The sequence below is a fragment of the Gossypium arboreum genome, chromosome 11 (assembly GCF_025698485.1).
Source record: "Gossypium arboreum isolate Shixiya-1 chromosome 11, ASM2569848v2, whole genome shotgun sequence".
NCBI classification, from domain to species: Eukaryota; Viridiplantae; Streptophyta; class Magnoliopsida; order Malvales; family Malvaceae; genus Gossypium; species Gossypium arboreum.
Genome location: NC_069080.1, coordinates 17,566,926 through 17,587,717, shown reverse-complemented (window position 1 = coordinate 17,587,717; position 20,792 = coordinate 17,566,926). Strand labels below are relative to the sequence as shown.

General features: G+C 35.7%; 3 protein-coding genes across 5 annotated transcripts; 1 reads left to right on the top strand and 2 right to left on the bottom strand.

Moving 5' to 3' along the window:
- Positions 1–316: 316 nt before the first annotated feature.
- LOC108472911 (EPIDERMAL PATTERNING FACTOR-like protein 9) lies at positions 317–1,164 on the bottom strand. Of its 2 annotated transcripts, none has more exons than XM_017774475.2 (3): positions 996–1,164; positions 780–850; positions 317–681 (listed from the first exon to the last, which is right to left on the bottom strand). In XM_017774475.2, the coding sequence occupies exons 1-3, from the start codon at positions 1,066–1,068 to the stop codon at positions 490–492; spliced, it is 336 nt and encodes a 111-aa protein (XP_017629964.1). In that variant the 5' UTR covers positions 1,069–1,164; the 3' UTR covers positions 317–489. The 2 variants fall into 2 exon arrangements, with proteins under 2 accessions (XP_017629964.1, XP_017629965.1); XM_017774476.2 differs by having other exon boundaries at positions 317–675; positions 996–1,162.
- A 2,898-nt stretch (positions 1,165–4,062) lies between these two features.
- LOC108472658 (asparagine--tRNA ligase, cytoplasmic 2) lies at positions 4,063–7,436 on the top strand. The gene is made up of 8 exons (XM_017774208.2): positions 4,063–4,790; positions 4,878–5,120; positions 5,231–5,818; positions 6,157–6,342; positions 6,435–6,499; positions 6,621–6,750; positions 6,863–6,921; positions 7,073–7,436. Exons 1-8 carry the CDS (start codon positions 4,362–4,364, stop codon positions 7,254–7,256), a joined length of 1,884 nt encoding a protein of 627 aa, XP_017629697.1. The 5' UTR covers positions 4,063–4,361; the 3' UTR covers positions 7,257–7,436.
- A 1,148-nt stretch (positions 7,437–8,584) lies between these two features.
- Positions 8,585–16,527, bottom strand: LOC108473717 (uncharacterized). Of its 2 annotated transcripts, none has more exons than XM_017775438.2 (14): positions 16,063–16,527; positions 15,732–15,838; positions 15,077–15,139; positions 14,798–14,990; positions 14,503–14,607; positions 14,280–14,410; positions 13,604–14,177; positions 12,964–13,029; positions 12,702–12,778; positions 11,741–12,022; positions 11,095–11,398; positions 10,859–11,008; positions 9,930–10,469; positions 8,585–9,134 (listed from the first exon to the last, which is right to left on the bottom strand). In XM_017775438.2, exons 1-14 carry the CDS (start codon positions 16,330–16,332, stop codon positions 8,940–8,942), a joined length of 3,057 nt encoding a protein of 1,018 aa, XP_017630927.1. In that variant the 5' UTR covers positions 16,333–16,527; the 3' UTR covers positions 8,585–8,939. The 2 variants fall into 2 exon arrangements, with proteins under 2 accessions (XP_017630927.1, XP_017630926.1); XM_017775437.2 differs by having other exon boundaries at positions 15,732–15,841; positions 16,063–16,525.
- Positions 16,528–20,792: the final 4,265 nt, after the last annotated feature.

Below are 20,792 nucleotides of genomic sequence, written 5' to 3'. Positions count from 1 at the left end.
TAAGTTACTTAATGGTAATATTGAAATATGATTATATTAATGCCACGTTGTCAAAGCTATAATCCCAAAAACCAGAAGTTGTTATCGTATAGTGTTTCAGGTTGTTCTTATCTTCCATTTTGTTTTGGACCAAAGGTAACAAAAATAAGCTCAACCCATGTGGGAAAAAGCAAATCATATGTAAATATTCAAATTATAAAGGGTGCAATATAAACCTTGTTATAAATCTTCAAGACTAATATCATTATATGCATGAATAAGACTGGAATTTATCAACACAAATAATCTTGGTTTCACAAAAATGAAAGAAGAAAAATTTTAAAGGCAAATGCTACTTGATTTTCTATTACTTTATAGACCTTTGATATAACATGCCAACAAGAAACTAATTATAAACTTTCCTTGAAGCAGGAAATTTGTTAAGGTGCAATGTGTTCTTCAAGGATAAAACGACATCATGTCCCTTCAAACTTTGCAACAAAACTTGAATCATGGTCTATGGCAAACACATTTGTAGTGGTATGCACTATTGATTGGGTCGTTTCCTTCCACTGGGACTTGTTCAGCTCTACATTTGTATTTGCATCCTCTACATTCATTGTAAGTGCAGGTTGGAGCTGTGGATCCAATCATCAATCTCCTTGAATTTCTTTTCATCTTTGCTTCATTGCTGCTCTGTTGCTTCAGAAATGTTTCAGTCAGAAAGTCTGAAATTTTGTAAAACAAGTGAAGCAAATGCTGGGATTTTGTAGTAAGCAATGAAAGTGAAACTCCCTTACCTGCAAGTCCCATGGAGGAGAAAAATAGACCCCTTGTTGGAAAGGAAGTATTACTTGGGTTGTTCTAGATCCTGCAAAAATTTGAACCATAAGCGTATAAAAAAAGTTCATAACAGCCAACCCAAGTATGCAACATTGTTTAGAAAGCAACATAGAAGAGAATATATCCCTGATATATAAATACAATATTCAAGTATAAGGGGGCAGACTTTTTACCTTGTATTGCATGCGCTGCAAGGAAGAAGGTGAAGAATAGCATGTGTAAGCAGCTTAGATTAAGGTTGGCCATTGTAGCCTTTGTATTGTAAAGTTAGAAGGTGAATATATACGGGATGAAGTTGTAGGGCAAATATGTATGGTAGGATAAATGAGAGAGATAAAAGGGGAGGGGGAGTTAAAGAGATTTGTGGTCAATTAATGACCATAAAGAGATAGACTGGCAAATCATTCAGTGACTCAGAGGTGCACACATGAGAGGTTCCCAAACATCAAGGCCGATAGATTTGCTTGTTGGTGGCTAAACCATGAGAGCAGTGGATTGACTTTTGGAGTTACAAAAATGCCCATTTTGCTTTCTTCAAGGATTGGATTGAGCTTGATGTTTTGGTGGGGGCTAAAAGGGGAAACTTAAGGTGTGTTGTACTTAGAGTTGCTACTAGGTTAGATTGGGTTTATACAAGGTATCTAGATAAATTTTTTAAATTAAAATCGGATCCAGCCTGAAAAAATAAATTTACTTTTTTACTAAAGCCCGGTCCAATTTAAGAAAAATAAATTGAGCTTGACTTAACTTGCTTATAATTAAATTTTTTAAATTAATTTTTATTTAGAAATATTTTTAAAATATAATATACTAAATGCACTAAAAACAATAAAATAAAAACTTTCTAATTTATATTAAAAAACTACTATAAATAAAATAAATATATTTAAAATACAAATAAATATAATCGATATTTTATTACATTAAATATAATTTTTAAAATTTTATATTTTGGGTTGAATTATTTAACTGGGTAAATCTTTTTAGGTTTTAGATAATAAATTTAATTATTATTGAATTAGTGATTTGATATAAATATAAATATATATAATTATTATTTGATATATAATTAATATAATATTTTTATAATATAATATATTCAAGTTGGTTCAGAATCCAAACAAAAAATTTTATCTAAAACTTGACCATATAAAAATTAACCTTATATTTTACTCAAATCAATTTTTCGAGTTTTTTTTTATCATACCTTTTTATCCGTTAAAATGACTTTTAAATCTATACTAATGACACAACCAATGAACAGTTATAGACTTATAGTGAGGAAATAATTTATTTTTGCCCTTAAGATGAATGGAACAGCCCCCACAAAAAGGAAGCATCCAGAACATCGACCATATGCAATCCCTGGATGAATGTTGTAGAAAGTATTTAACTTTTGTCATTGAAAAGACTGATTGATAATGGACCACAATGTCCTATGCCACAGTAATTACTATATTGCATCTCTACAATTCCCAAGAAATGGAAAATAGAATTCTTTTAAAGATATCTTTTTACTCAAATCCCAACCAGATCAACAATGCTTCCAGGCTACTCACTTGTGTTTTTGAACGTACGAGAGGCAATAAGTCAACCGACAATATGTTCGAGGTTAGTGAAAATGGTGTGTGGGCAGGCATGTGCTTGCCCTGTGGACTGTGGCTTATCATGCTACTTCTTCCATATCAGACCCATGCTTCCTTATTCCATCATAAGAAGAATTTCCCCATTACACCAGGGTTTGTATCAAGTCCTTCATATTTAATGTGGTGCCTTTGTATGAATCACCTCTATAAAAAACCAGTAGTGATAAACAGAAGAAAATAAGAACCAAAGTTGGATATGACAGCGTGGAGTATTGGGCCTTGGGGGAAATGCACGAGTCATGTTTCATGACTAACCCATCAATGAGACTCACTACATATTTCCCAAAATTTTTTTTTTGTGCTTATTTAAAATTAGGGATAATATAATTTTTGTTTTTGAATTTGATAATTAAGTTGACTTTGGTATTAAACTTGATAATTAAGTTACTTTTATATTTAAATTTGAAAAATATCAAAGTTTGATAAAGTGACATTTTGAGGTTGTGTCACATCATCACTTGAAAATTAAAAAAATTATATAAATTTCTAGGCAATGATATGATATATTCAACCGTTGGACCGATAAGAATTAAATAAATAATTAAAAATTCATAAAAATCTAAAATAAAATAAAATAAAAAATTTATTAAACTAGTTCAACATGTTCAACTTTAAATTTTTTTTTGTTTTTACCAATTTCAAATAGTTTCCAAATCAATCAATTCAACCCCTTTGTTTAGACTATGATACCGATCAATTTTCAATCCGGTCTTGTTCCAATAACACTAGTTACATCATCAAATATTGATAGAATCCAAATTTAGGGACCAAAATGTATTTAGTTGTCAATTTTAAGGACCAAAATGGACCTAGTTGCCAAATTTAAGGGCCAAAAATTATATTCTCCCTTAAAATTATAAAGATAAAATAGTAAAACAAAGCCACTTCTTGTGTCATTTTGATCTTTTTTTAATCCATGTGACTCTCAATCTTCAAATTTTGGTCATTGTTTTCCTTTAGATGGAGAACTTGACTAAAATGTTAAAACTTTAACAACAATGGCATGATAGCTTACATGGTAATCTGCGAGTATTTAATAAAAATTCGAAATAATAATACCAATAATTTTCAAAAAGGTTCATAAAAATGTTAAAAATAATTATTCACGTCGGCAACGAAGTACATATGATTTGTCACGCAAGTAGCCACATCAATTTCGTTAAAATATTAATAGTTTAGTCAATTATTTTGTAAAAAAAAATAATTTGACTAAAATTTGAAAGTTGAGGGTCAAAATAATAGAAAAAAAATTAAAGTCAAAATGAAAAAACCTAAAAAATAATGTAATTTTAATAGAATTTAATTTTGTTATAGGTCATTGATAACTTGAAGTCGTTTGCCGGCTCTCAATCAATTGAAACAATCCATAATTTCATATTAGTTAATTTAATACATAAATTAAAATAACCTCGGTGTTTATTGTTTCAGGTATGATTTGAGTTTAAGTCGCGTTATAGTTGGAGTTTTGGTCCTAATATTATAATTCACCAATAAAATAAATAAATTAAAAAAAGTAATAAAAAGAAAAATGGTAAAAGTATAATAAACCTTTGATTAATGTTTGTAAAACAGTTGGAGAGTGTGAAAATCCCGCGGATACCCAACTTTAGAAGAATACCTAACCTTGCCGCCAAGCCTTACTCTCCTGTTTATGTCCCTTGGCCTCGCCATTATCATCTACACCCAAGAAAAAAAAAAAACTATGTCAATGCAGGCAAACAATCCCTTTCCTTTGCTTCCCATTCTCTTCCTTCTCAAAGAAAAGCACCCTTTTTCTCTCTCTATATCATCACCCTCCTCCTCTACCATGCCATTTATAAACCTTGTTTACTCACATACTTCTCTCCATTCCCTTCCTAGTTCAGCTTCTTCTTCTTTTTTCTGTAATAAAGCATGGAATCTCAAGAACCCCAGGTGAAAAACTCCCCATTGATGCCTTTGATGTACACCAACCGGGTGGCCTTGAAAACCATATTGGAAAGTGGTGATGGCGAGACGGGGCTGGTTGGTACCACAATGGTGGTTGGAGGGTGGGTGAAATCTTCCAAGGAGGTAAAGAAGGAGCCTCTTCCGCCGCCACAATCACCACCCCCAGCGGCAGCCGATGCTTTCCCTGCTGCTTCTCATGGGACTAAAGATGTTACCTGCGTGGAAATTCTTCAATCTCGAATCCCGTTTTTCAGGACCATTATCAGGGTTTTGGGCGGCTCTGCTAGTTCCCCAGCTGTTCGACAAAAGTTGGAGTCTTTGATTCCTAAACCACCTCCTCCTTCCATATTCCTTTTAGATATAAACGATGGGTCTTGTGTTTCAAGTCTGAGGGTAACCCTCAAATCTAATTATGCTTTGTTCTGTTTCTTTGAAATGATTATTTATAGATTGCTTGATCATGAAAATTCCTAATCTCAGGTTGTGATAGATTCAGCTATAGTTCCAGTGTCTGCCGGCCAGATTCTACCAACTGGAACATGTATATTAGCCCAAGGTGTACTGGGAAATACATCAGCACTTGGAAAACAAACCATTGAGCTTACAGTAGAGAAGATTCTTCATGTTGGGACAGTAGAGCAAGATAAGTATCCTTTGTCAAGGAAAAGATTACCCCTTGATTCTTTAAGGGATTATCCCCATATTCGTCCTAGGACAACTACGGTATTCTTTGCATACATTACTATTTTTCTCAACATTCTGTCATAAGACAAAATACCTTAAAGATTGAACCTAGTATGCTACTCTTTAATTGCTATGATTTTTTGTTGCAGGTGGCATCCGTTGCACGAATTCGCAACACCTTAGATTTCGCATCCCACACATTCTTCCAGAACCGTGGATTTTTACATGTTCAAGTGCCAATTATGACAACTACAGACCCTGAAGGGTTCAGTGAAAAGTTTCAGGTCACAACTCTTCTAGGAGAAACAAGCAAGAAAGAGTCGCCAATCGGTGTTAGTGATGCTGATGGTGTTAACCCGGAAACTGTTAAGGCTGCCATACAGGAGAAATCAAGTCTAGTTGAACAACTCAAGAGAAGTGACAGCAATAGAGAAGCACTTGCTGCTGCTGTTCAGGACCTGAAGAAAACAAATGAATTAGCACAACAGATTGAAACAAGAGAAAAATCCAAACCCGTAACTGCAGTGAAGCCTGACTTAGTGAACTTCAATGCTGATTTCTTTGGTCGCCAGATTTATTTAACTGTTTCGGGTCGCCTTCATCTGGAGAGCTACGCATGTGCTCTTGGACATGTTTACTCATTTGGACCCAGATTTCGAGCTGATAAAACAGTGTCCGCAAAGCATGTGGCTGAAATGTGGACAGTTGAGGCCGAAATGGCCTTTGCACAACTAGAGGTAAGCCTTTGCATCATCAAGGTTCAAGCATCTTATGTAATTTCATGGTCATGTCAGATAAATATTTCCATTCTATTATCATTCAGCTCTTCTTCAAGTCCTTAGGTAGTTCGAGTTACTCTGTATTTGCAGTATGCCTAATAACTGTTGCACATCTTCCATTGAGAAAATACGTGCAGTTTCCTTCTAAACTGGAATTATTTCCCCTCCCTTTCTGGTGACATAAATTCAGTAGTTTTGAGGATTTACATATCTCTAGCTGTTTCTTATTCAGCTTATATGTGAATGAATTTTTCATATATTAAGATCACATTGATATCTTTGATTGGACTTTCCAGGATGCCATGAAATGTGCAGAGGACTGTTTCAAATTTCTATGCAGATGGATATTGGATAACTGTTCAGAAGATATGAAGTTTGTCTCGAAAAGAATCGACAAGACTGTCGCCCATCGTCTTGAATATATGGCATCAAGTTCTTATGACAGGATTTCCTATAGAGAAGCAGTTGAAATTTTGAGCAAGGTAAACCTGGATATCATGCAACTCCTATCAAGCCAACATATCATCTTTTGGCAACTTCCATCTGACAAAACCTTTTCATTCTTGGACAACAGGTTACAGACAAGGCTTTTGAAGCACAGCTTCAGTGGGGTGTCCCTTTGACAGATGAACATCTAAGGTATGTATAATGTGGCTCTCGGTATCAGCCTAGAAGTACCAATGCAAATATGATAAAGAATTGAACGTGAACCATTTTCCAATTAGTGTGATTCTTACTGTATCGATTTACTCGATGGCAGTTACTTGGCTGATGATCACTACAGGAGGCCTGTAATTATTTATGATTATCCAAAAGCAGTTAAGCCATTTTATGTACGCTTGAATGATGATGGAAAAACAGTTGCAGCATTTGAGATGGTTGTGCCCAAGGTAAGTCTAAAATTTTCTCAAATGATGAAGAACATCTTAATACAAATATCTTCTGGCACCAAAACGGTGTGGTAGTTTAGAATGGTTATAAAGCTAGATAATGTGTATGCAGATTGGAACAGTGATTATAGGCAGCCAGAATGAGGAGAGATTTGACATGCTAAATGCAAGGTATATTGTTTTATTGCACCATATATTTTCACTCCTAGTAAGCATAATTTGCAAATATATGTTGGGAAATTTTCGATTTAAATAAAACTGGCGACAGTACTGAAACACTAACTGGTTAGCTTGATCGTCTGCCATGGTTTTCTAAATTCAGGATCAAGGAATTCGACTTGTCAAAAGATCAGTACGAATGGTACTTAGATCTTCGCCGGCATGGAACAGTCAAGCACTCTGGACTCAGCCTAGGGTTCGACCTGATGGTTCTCCTTGCCACTGGCCTAACCGATGTCAGAGATGTTATTCCCTTTACCAGAACTCATGGCAAAGCCAACAACTAAGGAGGGAGTGTTGAAGTGCATAAAAACTACAGATAAAACAGTTTCAACTTGCTTGTGTTTCAGAAAAAGAGAGGCTTGTGTAAACAGATATATATAAATGCTGCATAGGAGAAATGTATCATTCTTTGTTGATACCAAGTACACCAAGTTAATGCAACTAAAGAATTTATTAACCGAAAAGTAACGATCACATGGCTTGCAAATCTCACAGAATGCTAGTTCCCAGGTGTAATGTAATCAGTCATTATAAGAGAATGATATCAGCGGTATTATATGCCCCCTTTTAGGTTGCTGGAAAAGTTATGGAGAGATCTCCAGCAGCAATTGCCGGGTATTGAACATAATCCCTCTGAAATAAGCCCCACATGCCCTGTTCCATTGCAACCAGTGACAATCTTTGACACTACGGTCTCAAGTTTCGCACATCCACGACATCTAAATTTATCCATCACCAACTCTATCTCCTTGTGAGAACTTTCAGTATCTGCAACCTTCTCAAAGCTAATAAAGTCCATACCAAATGATAAGTTGCAACTCTTCCACCCATCTTCTTATTGCTAAACTGTAAAAAGCAATGGTCAAACCAAATCCTCGCATTGCCTTGGTTCAGACAATGTTGCCGGATTTGCTTTGATGTGTCTTGGATACAACTCGAACAGTCTTTGCTGCATACAGCTCCTTTGCACCGAGCCAGGCCATAGACTTGGTCAGGGTCCTTGCCATAGGAAGTAGCAACATCAGTTTTCAAAAGAACTTGAGAGACTTGTTTAGCCAGCAAATGATATTATCGTATATCAGGCTACTGCGACTTATGATAGCCTCTTGATTACAAAACTGTCCCAAAGGATTTGCAGATTTTAGCCCAGAGTTCCCAGAAACGATAATAAAAGGAGAGCACTGTAGGATAAAGCCATGTTTCTTCTTTTTAAAGTTTCCATTTTAATTAGTGTCAACATTTGTTCCTATGAACTATTTTCAGAAATATTCTCCATTTGCAATTTTTAAGTATTATTAGAAAAATGTTGACACTATATATATCTCAGTTAGGAACAAATTAAATTCTATATGTAACTATGAACATAATTTGTTGACAAAGTTTTATATACACACAATATTGGACAAATCATTTTCCTTTTTCTTTCACAAATTCATACTAATTGTTCCAAAATTCTCAGAATCCTTTAAATCATGGGATTACAAATGCTGAAATTTTAACTGAGACTAAATGATGGGTAAATTAGTCACTAAGTTAAACGTCCGGTAATAGAATGATAGGAGTAATAAAATGATCTCAAGTAAAATGAACCAAACGAACAACTAGTCAGAAGTTCCAATAAATGTACATGGATAAGAATTAATAAATATAGCCACATGCAGGATCGGTCCTAAAAGTATCGATCCTAAAAAATTTTAAATCATGAAACACTCATCAAATCACAAGACCACCTAAATTTTGATTCAAATCCATTGATTCATGAAAAATCGTAGGTAACCCTAAACCATTGCTCACCCCTACTCTGTTACCTACTAATGGCATCTAAAAGTTAAATTCTTATAAAATCAACAATATTTACACTGATGGAGAAAGCACAACACACCTGGCCCCCACATCAAAGAGGACTTGCTCCTTAAACATCACATATATATATAATATATTCGTATATATGAATGCGAAAGGTTGTTTCAAGGTTTTCGCAATGCAGATGCAGCACCCATGACAACAGCCAAGATAATACCCACACCAGCACCAAAAGAGGCACCTACAGCAGCTGATGTAAGAGAGAATAATGCCTTGGCTTGAGAATCCTTCTTCCCATCTATTGCACCCATAGCATGGTCATGTGCCAACTCCAATGAAAGCCTATCTCTAACAAGTTCCTGCAATTTGATATGCAACAAGAAACCCAAAATTTATTCATCACCATCTGATCATCAAAAGTAACAACAAACCAAACAATGTAGTTCATTATAGCATAATATCAGAAATAACCAGGTACTGGTCAGTTGATGTTTATATTTCCTTTATATTTTACCAATGTGCAGATAACAGTCATAGTTTATCCTAAAGATATTAACCGTTAAAAAAGAATATGGGTATATGCCCAAGGAATTCATCTATAAACATTTTTAAAAGAAAAGGGAATTGGGTCATATCCTGAGATGTCATGTTATATGCACTACAAACATACATCAACTAGACTACGAGGAATAAGGAGTAACTTTGCAAAAGCTCATGAACCAAATCAGGTGGCGCAGAATATATTCCCCTGCATCAATATTAAGCTGTCTGGTTAAAAGTACGAGGGCAGCAGATACACAAAGCAAATAGATCTCATATTGTATGGATTATGTTCTTCTAGACACTATTACATCACACATTAGAAAGGTCAATCATGTTCCCAAATGCCTTTCAACACATTCAGTTAGACATAAAAATATTCAACATTATCAAAGCAAATGCCTACCACATGAAAGTTTCAATATCAATCACAACATAGCAACTATATATTTTGCTTTGTTATTCATTCAGTCTTTTTCAGCTAGTTTCTGAATTGATTAAGCATATCTAAATTTGTAATGTTTTTATTTCTTTATAAACTCTCCAATGCCTGCAAAAGAGAAACTGATTAGTAGCTATGCATATTAAGAGCTATTTATAATCTCTGATTGTACCTCCAGTGAAGCCTCTTCGTGGCTCCGAAGAACACGGTGGACAAGATGGCAGAGAGAATTAACCCGCTCCACAGGGAAAATAATATCTTTCCTTTGGAAAGGTCGGCGAACAAGGTCAATAGGAGCAGACAGAAGCTTCTGAACACCCATTCTCCCATCAGAATCTTCACTACTTATTACACCCCAAGGCAATGAAGCACTAACAGCACCAGGCATAACATATGGACAAGAATTGATAACTTCAGTCGTGCTTGGAGATGCTTGATATGCCTGAACAACTGTATTAATTGCAGCTCTCTGCTGATGTGCACTAACAGAAAATTTGTTTGTTATTGCAAGGACCCAAGGTATTCCAAGAGCTTTTGCCTCATCTAATAGTAGTGAAAGGGCTGGATATTGTTGTAATGCATCTGGATGATTGTATCGAGGTATCTTATGGGATAAGTTATGCACAAGAACAATTAAATCAGTCTTCTTACTAAGGTCACGGATTCCCCTCCATAGTTCATCTTTAAACCGAGAAGCCTCCATGGCTAGCTCCTACAACATACAAAAATCCAAAGCTAAATAAATTAGTGCAATTTCCTTAAAAGACCCAAAAGGTGAATATAATATTTAATAAAGCTCAAATTACAGATTGGTTTCAACTGCTAAGACCCTTTTTAGCACCAAAAAAATCTAAAGCTTATATTCAACAAATATTTTAAGAATAAATAATGTTAAATTGCAGTACTGCCCAAGCTCCACCATAAATTCGCAGAACAGAAGTCTACAACAATGTGAGATATAATATTTGCTATCCCACTGTACAAGCATTATTGTCTTCTAGAACTTCACAAATATATTCAAACAAAATAAATCTATACTGCATAGAAAACTTTGAATCATAAAAGTTTCAATTATATTTCTCAGACTCACAAAAAAAATACCTGTAAATTTACCCCAAGCGAATCACTGTAGCATAAACCGCCAGCAATGCCATCCCGAAAATCAGCTTCTTGTAAATTTTCTATATTGGTAATAGCGGACAATTTGCCTTGACCAAGTATTGCCTTGAAAAGAGAGGTCTTACCAGCACCCTAGTAACTCATAAATAAAATATTCAAACCATGTTCGTACTGGAAAACAAAAAATACAAAATTTACAAGTTGAAAGTGAAGAATACCTCTAGACCAAGAAGTCGTACCCTACGAGTTCTAACATGAACCTCCTTCGATGCAGTTGTAAAATCGCTAGTACAGAATATGAAAAAGTCATTCAAACCTTCTGGCCTTATGTATTTTTCTTGATGAGATGATACAATATTATGTTCTCGACTGAAATTAACAGTGTCTGCTACTATCTGATGCTTAGGAGGTTGCCTCAAGGGAGCCCCTACTAAGACTCTTATTTTTTGTAATTCTGGTGGTTCCCCATTCCCAGATGAGTAAACTGGTGCTGACGGAAATGATTCCACGGTAGTTGAACACCTAAATAAGAACCAACATCATGTCAAAGTGTTTGTCACACGCCAAGGAAAGAGAAAGAGATTGGTGCAACTTTGAGCATATAAAATGTAGACCAAAATACCATGTTTTTACATGCATTTGTTTGAATGACGGATGTTGTCCAGCAGCATGTATTATTTTGCTAAACTGTATTAAAAAAAGGATTGAACACTAATGTGCATTGAGTTCAGTTGTTTTGTCATTAATCCCTTCCCAAAGAGAATCCTGAAGAATTATGACTACATCTAACCATACTATGGACATAAAAAAATATATAAACAAAATTAGAAACAAGAAAAGGATGACCAATAAGTCCAATCATACCATTTTCCATTTACTTGAGCATGAAATAGTGTGCACAGATGCAATCTGAATCCAGTAATATCAACCTTCAATGGTTCTGCATTCTTCTCTCCAGGAATACCATTCCAACCAAGAGGCACGATGGAAGTAGCAGTACGAATATTAGGAGACTCAACAATATGCCCAAGCTCTACAGCACCTGCAACTGCAAGGCCAAGCCATTGCTGCAGATGTGGAAACTGTTGCACTTGCTCGATTCCAAAGAAGGATGAAGCATTATCATTCATGCACAGGTCATAAATTCTGCCAAAAAAAATCATTTATTTTATGCAATCCACTAACAAAGGTGCCTCAAGAGGAATTATTCAACTGGCATTTCCCAGACAAGAATAAACTCTATCTCCATGACATACTCAATAGAATAAAGGTTCCCAAAATCCAACCACACAGCCATATGCCCGTGGGATAGCATCACTTAACATTCCCCCTCATGTTTAGCTCCACAAGAGCCCTACATATGGACAACCTTAGAAGAAGCATCAATATCATATGGAGTTATACCATGTTAAGCATCTAGTCTAAAACTAATGTAATACATGGAGGGACTCAACTCGAATATAAGGCCATGGGAAACCCAAGACTTAATAGACATGGGATAACACCACTTAATGCCATCAAAGGAATATGAGTTCATGAACAGTTGATATGTTTATATCTTCAATTTGTTTAGAATCTGGTCTCTATTTGGCAACTTTTCTGACTGAATTACACTGCATCAGTTATGCTTTTGTCACTAAGAATAGATCAAAGGAGAGAGAAAAAAAATCAAAACATAAAAGATCAAATTCTGCAATATAATGGACTAAATATGCTAGCTGATTTAAAAGAAGAAAAAGAAATACAACACTGCAATTAGAATTTAGAACTAAAAATTAAAATAAACAACAGTAGGCATTAAAACTATTGCATAATTTATTATTACCTTTGAAATCGAGACCTATATGACTTCATTGAATGAGATTGAAGTCTCTCTCTTAATTCAACAATCACAGATCTGACCTGAACATGTCTTTGCCAGAAGAAAGCAAACAAAATGAGAGGTTGAAGAAGACATCATCCCCATCTCACAAATCATAAGCAATAATGGCTATATTGAATATGATGCTCTAGTTTATGAAGTACATAATACGAAATATTCATTAGGAATCCTAGACAGAAGCTCCATAAACAAAAGAAACTCATACCGATGTCAACTTTGAGTACTCTGCACCTGAGAGCGATTCCACTGATGAATTCTCCAAGAGAAAGAGCTGTTATGAGTGAATTTATTAATAATTCATTTGTATAAATAATTGAAATAATAACATGACAGACTTGTGGGTTGTAGCAACCATTAAGCACTGTATGATTAGGAGAACAGCTTAGGCTGATGCCATGGCGCTAAAATAACCACCTATATCTGACTTTTCCAATTTGAGTGGGTAGTGACAATTGACAATGGTTGCAACCATCAGAAAGGGAAACAAAACCCCCAAAGATATCTCAGCAAGGCAAATTGACTTGTAAGAAAGCTCATTAAACATTTCATGGAATTCCAAATTCCTCAGAAGCAAGACCTTAGGATCATTTAATCAGAACTAGTTTACAGAAACTAGATAGTTACATGCCTATTGACACTAGCAGTTATGAAACAACTGTTACCAGCTGGTGATGACAATCCAATTTTTAGAACAATCTCAAAACTCCTATTTAACTTATGCTTAGCAAATAAACAACAGAGACAAACTATTATCAACGTTTTCCACCTTCATGCATGTGTAGCTTTAAGTTAATTGAAATACAAACAAATGAATGAACTAAGAAGAATTCCTTCATAATATGTACCTGTCCAAATGGTACATATGAAGGTAAAGAAGGCACACTATGCCATCTCTTGTTGTCTCCACTACCATTGTTTTTATCGGCCAACTTTCCAGATCCCGTGTCTGACTCACAATTATCGGTGTTGGCAATTGGTTTAAGAGATATGCCATCAGTACCCTCTTGAATTTCAAGAGACTGTGGTCCAACAACTACATCTTCAATGGAAGATGCAGTTTTAGAGTCAGTTGCAGATGGCTCTATGGGGTCGAGTTGCTTTCTGCTGTATTTTTTGAATTGTCTTCTAACTCCTTCTAATGGAACAAGCCTTGAAAGTCTCCAAAAGGGCCCCTGGACAGGGCCTACCCCTATAACCAATTGCTCCCCTTCATTATCTTTTAACCTCTCAGTCTTTCCCTTCTGTAACCCTTGTTCATTCTTTGATGTTGGTAAACTGTTATTTTCCATGCCAGAGGACATCAATAAACTTTGTGCATTATAGTGATGGAAATAAGCAGGTGACAGGATACGAGGGACGAGATCTTCAGGAATGCAGTAGCTCTTGAAATAGTGCTGCCAACCTTTTCTGTTAACATAACTGGAAATTTTGTTCATCACAGAACAAACAATTAGCTTCAGAGAAAATTAAATAATAAAAAAACCACACGATAAATATTTCAAAAAAGGGGAGAGCACTCACTCTCTTAAAGCCGCATTTCCTACCGCAGGTTGGGAAAATGTTATACACTTGACCTGAACCCTTTCACTTTCTTTTGATGAAGATGATACAGCAATAACCCTCAAAATGGCAAGGGTAGCCAATGCTGCCACCTACTATGTCATACATAAAGAAGGTATGAAATAGATTAACTGACAAAAACACATCAGGTAAATCTTAAGTAAAACTAGTCCATCAAACTTACTGCTCCACCAAGAGAATGTCCACATAATACAAGTTTCCGTTTCTTTTTCTGAGCAAGCCTGTACAACTCCAAAGCAGGTATGCCTTTAGCACGAGCCAAGAAACCCTAAAGATAATAAATTGGAATGAATATAACTAAAGAAAAATTATGCAGAATCTCTAAGTATTTTTAGTTATAGACAACAACTAACTACATAAAAGTATGAGCAGTGAAAGAAAGTTCAAGATTTAAGTATCAACCACAAAAAGAAGAAAATAAATTCTAATGATATATGAATAATAAACTGTTATCAAACCCGATGTGCAGCAGGTTTAGGCCTATCTTTAATCTGTTTAGGTTTTGATTCCAAGGGATTGAACTGATTTTCCTCATTTCCTTTCTGTCTCTCGCCTCGGTTGGCTTCAGTTAATTCAATCCGGCCAATCTCCTCTGCAACATCCTCATGAAATATAGCACCTTGAAGTATGTTCGCATCAGCCATGACATCTCTTAAAGAAATCAAGAATGAAACAAAACAAATTCAAGCTTCTGAAAGAAAGAAATAATGAGTCACACTATAACGAACCATGCTTACTTATACTGCTTGGTTCCAATGAACGAAGCAAATAGTGTATCGCCTGCTTCTGCTAACAGATACCTGCAATGAGAGAGATGCAAAGGAAAAATAAGGGAACCAACAAAGCCAAATTGCAAGGTAATATCTTCGGCAAGCATGCATCTACTGATTAATAGTACTTCATGGTGGAGTACCATCAAAGACCTAATCCAGACTAAATGAAAACCAGGCAACCAGCTAAGTTAATCACCTTATGAGCCATATGTCATTTTTTAAATTTAGGATGGATGCACACACCTGCATTCGAACTCATTAATGATGCTCTCTTATTCTTCTTACCTTTCTATTTAACCCCTTTTTGTCCACATTTGGGCCAAAGCTACACAAGCATGTCGAATCGTTGACAAGTAATGAGAAAATTCCAGTTAAATTTATTATTTATAGGAAAAAAAATGTTTTCATACCCGCATTGCATGCAGTTTTAAATCAAAATTACGACTTTATGTAAAGAATCACTATGTTATTCGTACAAAAACTAAATCATCTTCAGCAACATCATTATAGCTTGCTATTGCAGCACAAGGTCATTCATCTGTGCTCGAGTTAATATGAAAGATTGTTTACAACTATGTAATAGACGAGGAGTGTAGATTATAGAGTTAAAAATAAATACCTGTGTGGAACATGATCCGAAGAAGGTTGTACGCGTTCTATAGAAACAATTTGTCCTCCAAAATCAGCCTTAAATTTGTTCACAGCTCGAATCATCTCAGTAGCAGGCTTCTACAAAGAAAGGGGTGGAAAAGAATATTTTTCCCATAAATAATAGAAAATTTATCATAAGACATGCAGTTCCTTTTTGTAATTAAACATGGATAAAACTTAGCTCCTTTGAACTTAAAATTTTTTAAATTAACTGTCAAATCATAACATCTTTTAATATATATGTGTATAAAATTGGCGTGATGGGGAAATATTGGAGAAAGCCGCAATTATTGCTGTACCTTGTAAACGCACTCGGAGAGGACCATGCAACAAAGAATGTCCTGCAAATCCGAGAGAGAATCAGCTTTGACGGCTCGGCAAAGCTCTTGGAGTTGGCGCTTTCGCCTTTCGTACTCTTGATGGAGTTTCTGGCGCTGCTCCATGTCGCCGTTGTTCCACGGCGGCCAATGCCACCTCATCCGCCACTGAAGCGGCCCCCACGAGACCTTGAGGATCTTGGCTCTTTGGTCCTTGATCCATGTCTCCACTCTGCTTTGTATTGATTCCATTATTATTCGATCAAAACAATGTTTTCTCTTTCTTTTTCTTTTTTTTTTTTTTTATTTGGGTTTGTCTGCCTTCGAATGGTACAGTTGAGATTTTAGAATGTGAGAGATAGGGCAACTCCGAGTTTTATTGGGCGAAGCCGAAAGCCGAAGCCAAGCTAAAACAGCATAAACCTCTACTTAAATGATCAATTACGTGTACGCTAAGTTCACTTTCTCTGTCGGGATGGTAAGTTTAGCAATAACTATTTTTGAATATGTGTAAAATGTATTTTTGGATAAAAATATTCTTCAATAAGTTATTTATTTTAGAAGTTAAAAATTTTAATTTCTTCCCACATTTCAAAAATATTTTTGAAAAATATCCCTAAATTAGGTCGTAGTTTAATTGTTGCTCCCATTTAAGGTTGTCTTTAACAATGCTGAAAAAAAAGCACTTTTGACTTAAAGTCAAAAGCAATTTTACTTAAAAAGCACTTTTTGCTGAGAAGTTAACTTGTTTAGCTTTTCTTTAGAAGTATTTTTTTTTTATTCCTCTATTTTTCTTCACTCGAAAACACATGGTATTTCCATTTTCTTTTTTTCAAATCATTAATTAAAAATAAAAATAAAAGCATTCCTTAAAATTATACAAATCTGTAATATTTAATTACAAATATTTATTAGTTATATTTTAATATTTAAAATATAGTTTATATATTTGAATTAAATTTTATAAATAATTTAAAATTTATTTTCCATATATTAAAATATTAACAACAAATTATTTTCTAATATTTTTACTAAAATATCATAGTATTAACTAATTTCAAAATTATTTAAATGTATATTTGTTACTTTATAATATAATCTCTAAAATGTCTCAAAAGTATTTTTTAACAACAATATTAAACACTTAAATCTTAAATCAAACTTTTTAAATCATTTAACATTAATGGAAGATAATTAATAATGGTTACCATTAACATTAATGGGAGACAATCAAAATGACAACCACCAACTTTGGAAAAGTGGCATGGGATAATTTTTTGGTCCTTGAGATAATGGGCTATTTATAGTTTGGTCCTTGAACCTCAACTATAAATAGGCCTTCTCATTCTCATTTCATCATCCCAACCAATCTTTCTCTCTTAGTTTTCTCTCTTCTCCCATTTGAGAATTCTTAAGGAATTCTATTTGTTTGTAATATTTTGGAGATAGTAAAGTTATCATCCGGTGTTAGTGCAGGGACGTAGGTATAATTTACCGAACCTTGTTAAAACTCTTGTGTTCTTTTTGTCCTATTTTTTCAATATTTGAGGGTATAATAGTAGTATTTAATTGTGATATTAAATTACTATAGAAGGATATTCGACTAAGGAAAGACTTGGTATTTAAGAGATCCTTGTGATCCACCTCTCTTACAGGAATTGAACTTTGTGTGATTTTTAGTACAATAATTTACACGCTTCCGACCCTATTGGAACAACAAGTGGTATCGAGTCAAGGTTAATCGTAGTATGCTCTGTGGTTGCGCTTTAAACCGATCTTCCACATCGAAAAGATTTCCTTAGGTATATTGAAAGATTATGGAGAAAACGGTCGGTGTAGGAGCTTCAACATCGTCCATGTGGACAAGACCGACAATTGCAAATGCAAGATTGGTAGTGGAGATCTTTGATGGCACGGGCCATTTTGGTATGTGGCAAAGTGAGGTTCTAGATGCCCTTTTTCAAGAGGTCTAGACATTGCCATTGATGAAGAGAAACCGGATGATGTACGGAGAAAGATTGGAAGGCGATCAATCGGTTGGCATGTGGCACAATTCGATCATGCCTTTCTCGAGAGCAGAGGTATGCTTTTCAAAGGAGACTTCGCAAATAAGTTGTGAGTGGCACTTGAAGAAAAATTTTGAAGAAAAACAGTCAAAATAAGCTCTACTTAAAGAAAAGACTGCTTCGCTTCACTTATGTCCCAGTACCACAATGAATGATCACATCACCAAATTTAATCGTTAGTCACCGATTTGCTAAATATGGATGAGACATTCAAAGATGAAGATTTGGCTTTGATCTTGTTGGGGTCACTTCACGAGGAGTTTGAGTTCCTAGAAACTACTCTACTTCATGGCAGGAGTGATATATCTCGAGCGAAGTCATGCGGCCTTATACGATTATGAGCAGAGAAAGAAGGACAAACAGAAAAACTCAATCGAGATCTGAAGCTTTAGTAGTCCGAGGTCGTTCATACACTCGGAAAAAACTCGAAGGGAGATCAAAGTCAAAGTCCGGACTCGAGAAAGATGAATGTGCTTTTTGTCATGAGAAAGGCCACTGGAAGAAAAATTGTCCAAAGTGAAGAATAAGGAAAAGTCATGTAGATGCTTGTGTTGCAAAGCATGATACTAGTGACTCTGAACTATCACTGGTTGCATCATCATCGTCATTCCATTCAAATGAGTGGATTTTAGATTCGGGTTGTACCTATCATATGTCCCCTAACCGGGAGTGGTTCTCTGATTTAGTAGAACTAAATGGAGGAGTTGTTTATATGGACAATGATAATGCCTGTAAAACTGTTGGGATAGGTTCAATCCAATTAAAGAATCAAGATGGATCAACCAGAATTCTGACTAATGTTCGGTATGTGCCCAGTTTGAAGAAAAATCTTATCTCATTGGGAGCCTTGGAATCCAATGGTTCAGTTGTTACTATGAGAGATGGGGTTTTGAAAGTGACATCTGGCGCACTTGTGATATTGAAAGGCATCAGGAAAAATAACTTGTATTACTACCAAGGTAGTACAGTTATTGGAACAGTCGCTGCAGCTTCCGGTAACAAAGACCTGGACTCAATGCAGTTGTGGCATATGAAGTTGGGACATGCCAGCGAAAAATCCTTGCAAATTTTGGCAAAGCAATGATTGTTGAAAGGTGCAAAGGCTTGCAAATTAAAATTTTGCGAGCATTGTGTTCTGGGAAAGCAAAAGAGAGTGAAGTTCGGCACTGCTATCCATAATACAAAAGGTATTTTGGAATATATTCACTCAGATGTGTGGGGGCCTTCCAAAACACCTTCGTTGGGAGGAAAATACTACTTTGTTACCTTTGTTGATGACTTTTCCAGAAGAGTTTGGGTGTATACCATGAAAACTAAGGATGAAGTGCTTGGAGTTTTTCTTAAATGGAAAACTATGATCGAAAACCAGACTGGCAAGAAAATCAAGCGGCTTAGAACGGACAATGGAGGCGAATATAGAAGTGATCCGTTCTTCGATGTGTGCCAAGAGTATGGTATTGTTCGACACTTCACAGTTAGGGATACACCGCAGCAGAATGGAGTGGCAGAGCGTATGAATCGAACATTCTTGGAGAAAGTTCGATGTATGTTGTCCAATCTTTGGGTTGGGCAAGCAATTTTGGGTTGAGGTTTGTGACATACGCCGCCATCTTGTTAATCGTTTGCCATCATCGCATTAGAAAGAAAAACTCCTATGGAGGTATGGTGCGGAAAACCGCTCTGATTATGATTCCTTACATGTGTTTGGATCCACGCATATTACCATATGAAGGAATCAAAGTTAGATCCGAGGGCAAAGAAAGCTCTCTTTATGGGAATCACTTTTGGAGTGAAGGGATTTCGTCTTTGGTGCTTAGACACAAAGAAAATGATCTGTAGCAGAGATGTTACCTTTGATGAATTTGCCACATTGAAAAAAGTAGCATATAAAGATATTCAGACGAGCGATACTCCACAGCAGGTGGAGTGTACTCCAAAACAGGTGGAGTTTGAGCAGATGGGGATTTGCCCAGTTAATAAGTCTAATTCTCTAGCCACAATGGAGGAATTAGAGGTTGAAGAGGTTCTGACCCAAGAACCATTAAGTACACCAGAACCAGTTACAGTTGCAAGGCCACGGAGAGAAATTCGTAAACCTGCTCGATTTACTGATATAGTGGCCTACGCCTTTCCCGTTGTTGATGATGATATTCCTATCACTTATCAAGAAGCAATGCAAAGCTTAGAAAGTGATAAATGGAAATGTGCCATGGATGAAGAAATGCAGTCTCTCCGAAAGAACAATACTTGGGAGTTGGCGTAATTACCGAAAGGTAAAAGGGCAATCGGATGCAAGTGGGTATTCGCAAAGAAAGATGGATCTCCTAGCAAGAAGGATATTCGCTACAAGGCAAGATTGGTAGCTAAAGGCTACGCTCAGAAGGAGGGAATTGACTACAATGATGTATTTTCCCCTGTTGTGAAGCATTCCTCCATTAAAATTTTGTTGGCCTTGGTAGCACAGTTGAATTTGGAGCTAGCTCAACTTGATGTTAAGACGGCTTTCTTGCATGGTGAGTTAGAAGAAGAGATCTATATGACTCACCAAGGATACAGATCTTGGTGGTAGAAATTGGGTTTATAAGTGAACAAATCGCTATATGGATTGAAGCAATCCCGAGGCGATGGTACAAGCGATTTGATAGC

What these genes read in the sequence shown, in the direction of transcription:
- LOC108472911 (XM_017774475.2), bottom strand. Translation starts at nt 1,068, where the DNA reads ATGGCCAACCTTAATCTAAGCTGCTTACACATGCTATTCTTCACCTTC. An exon ending in TGCAGCGCATGCAATACAAG is followed by an intron (nt 851 to 995) that starts GTAAAAAGTCTG and finishes AAATTTTTGCAG; the next exon opens with GATCTAGAACAACCCAAGTA. An exon ending in CTCCTCCATGGGACTTGCAG is followed by an intron (nt 682 to 779) that starts GTAAGGGAGTTT and finishes ACATTTCTGAAG; the next exon opens with CAACAGAGCAGCAATGAAGC.
- LOC108472658 (XM_017774208.2), top strand. Translation starts at nt 4,362, where the DNA reads ATGGAATCTCAAGAACCCCAGGTGAAAAACTCCCCATTGATGCCTTTG. An exon ending in CAGTTGAAATTTTGAGCAAG is followed by an intron (nt 6,343 to 6,434) that starts GTAAACCTGGAT and finishes CTTGGACAACAG; the next exon opens with GTTACAGACAAGGCTTTTGA. An exon ending in TTGACAGATGAACATCTAAG is followed by an intron (nt 6,500 to 6,620) that starts GTATGTATAATG and finishes ACTCGATGGCAG; the next exon opens with TTACTTGGCTGATGATCACT.
- LOC108473717 (XM_017775437.2), bottom strand. Translation starts at nt 16,332, where the DNA reads ATGGAATCAATACAAAGCAGAGTGGAGACATGGATCAAGGACCAAAGA. An exon ending in AGTACTCAAAGTTGACATCG is followed by an intron (nt 12,779 to 12,963) that starts GTATGAGTTTCT and finishes AGACATGTTCAG; the next exon opens with GTCAGATCTGTGATTGTTGA. An exon ending in TATAGGTCTCGATTTCAAAG is followed by an intron (nt 12,023 to 12,701) that starts GTAATAATAAAT and finishes TTTTTTTGGCAG; the next exon opens with AATTTATGACCTGTGCATGA.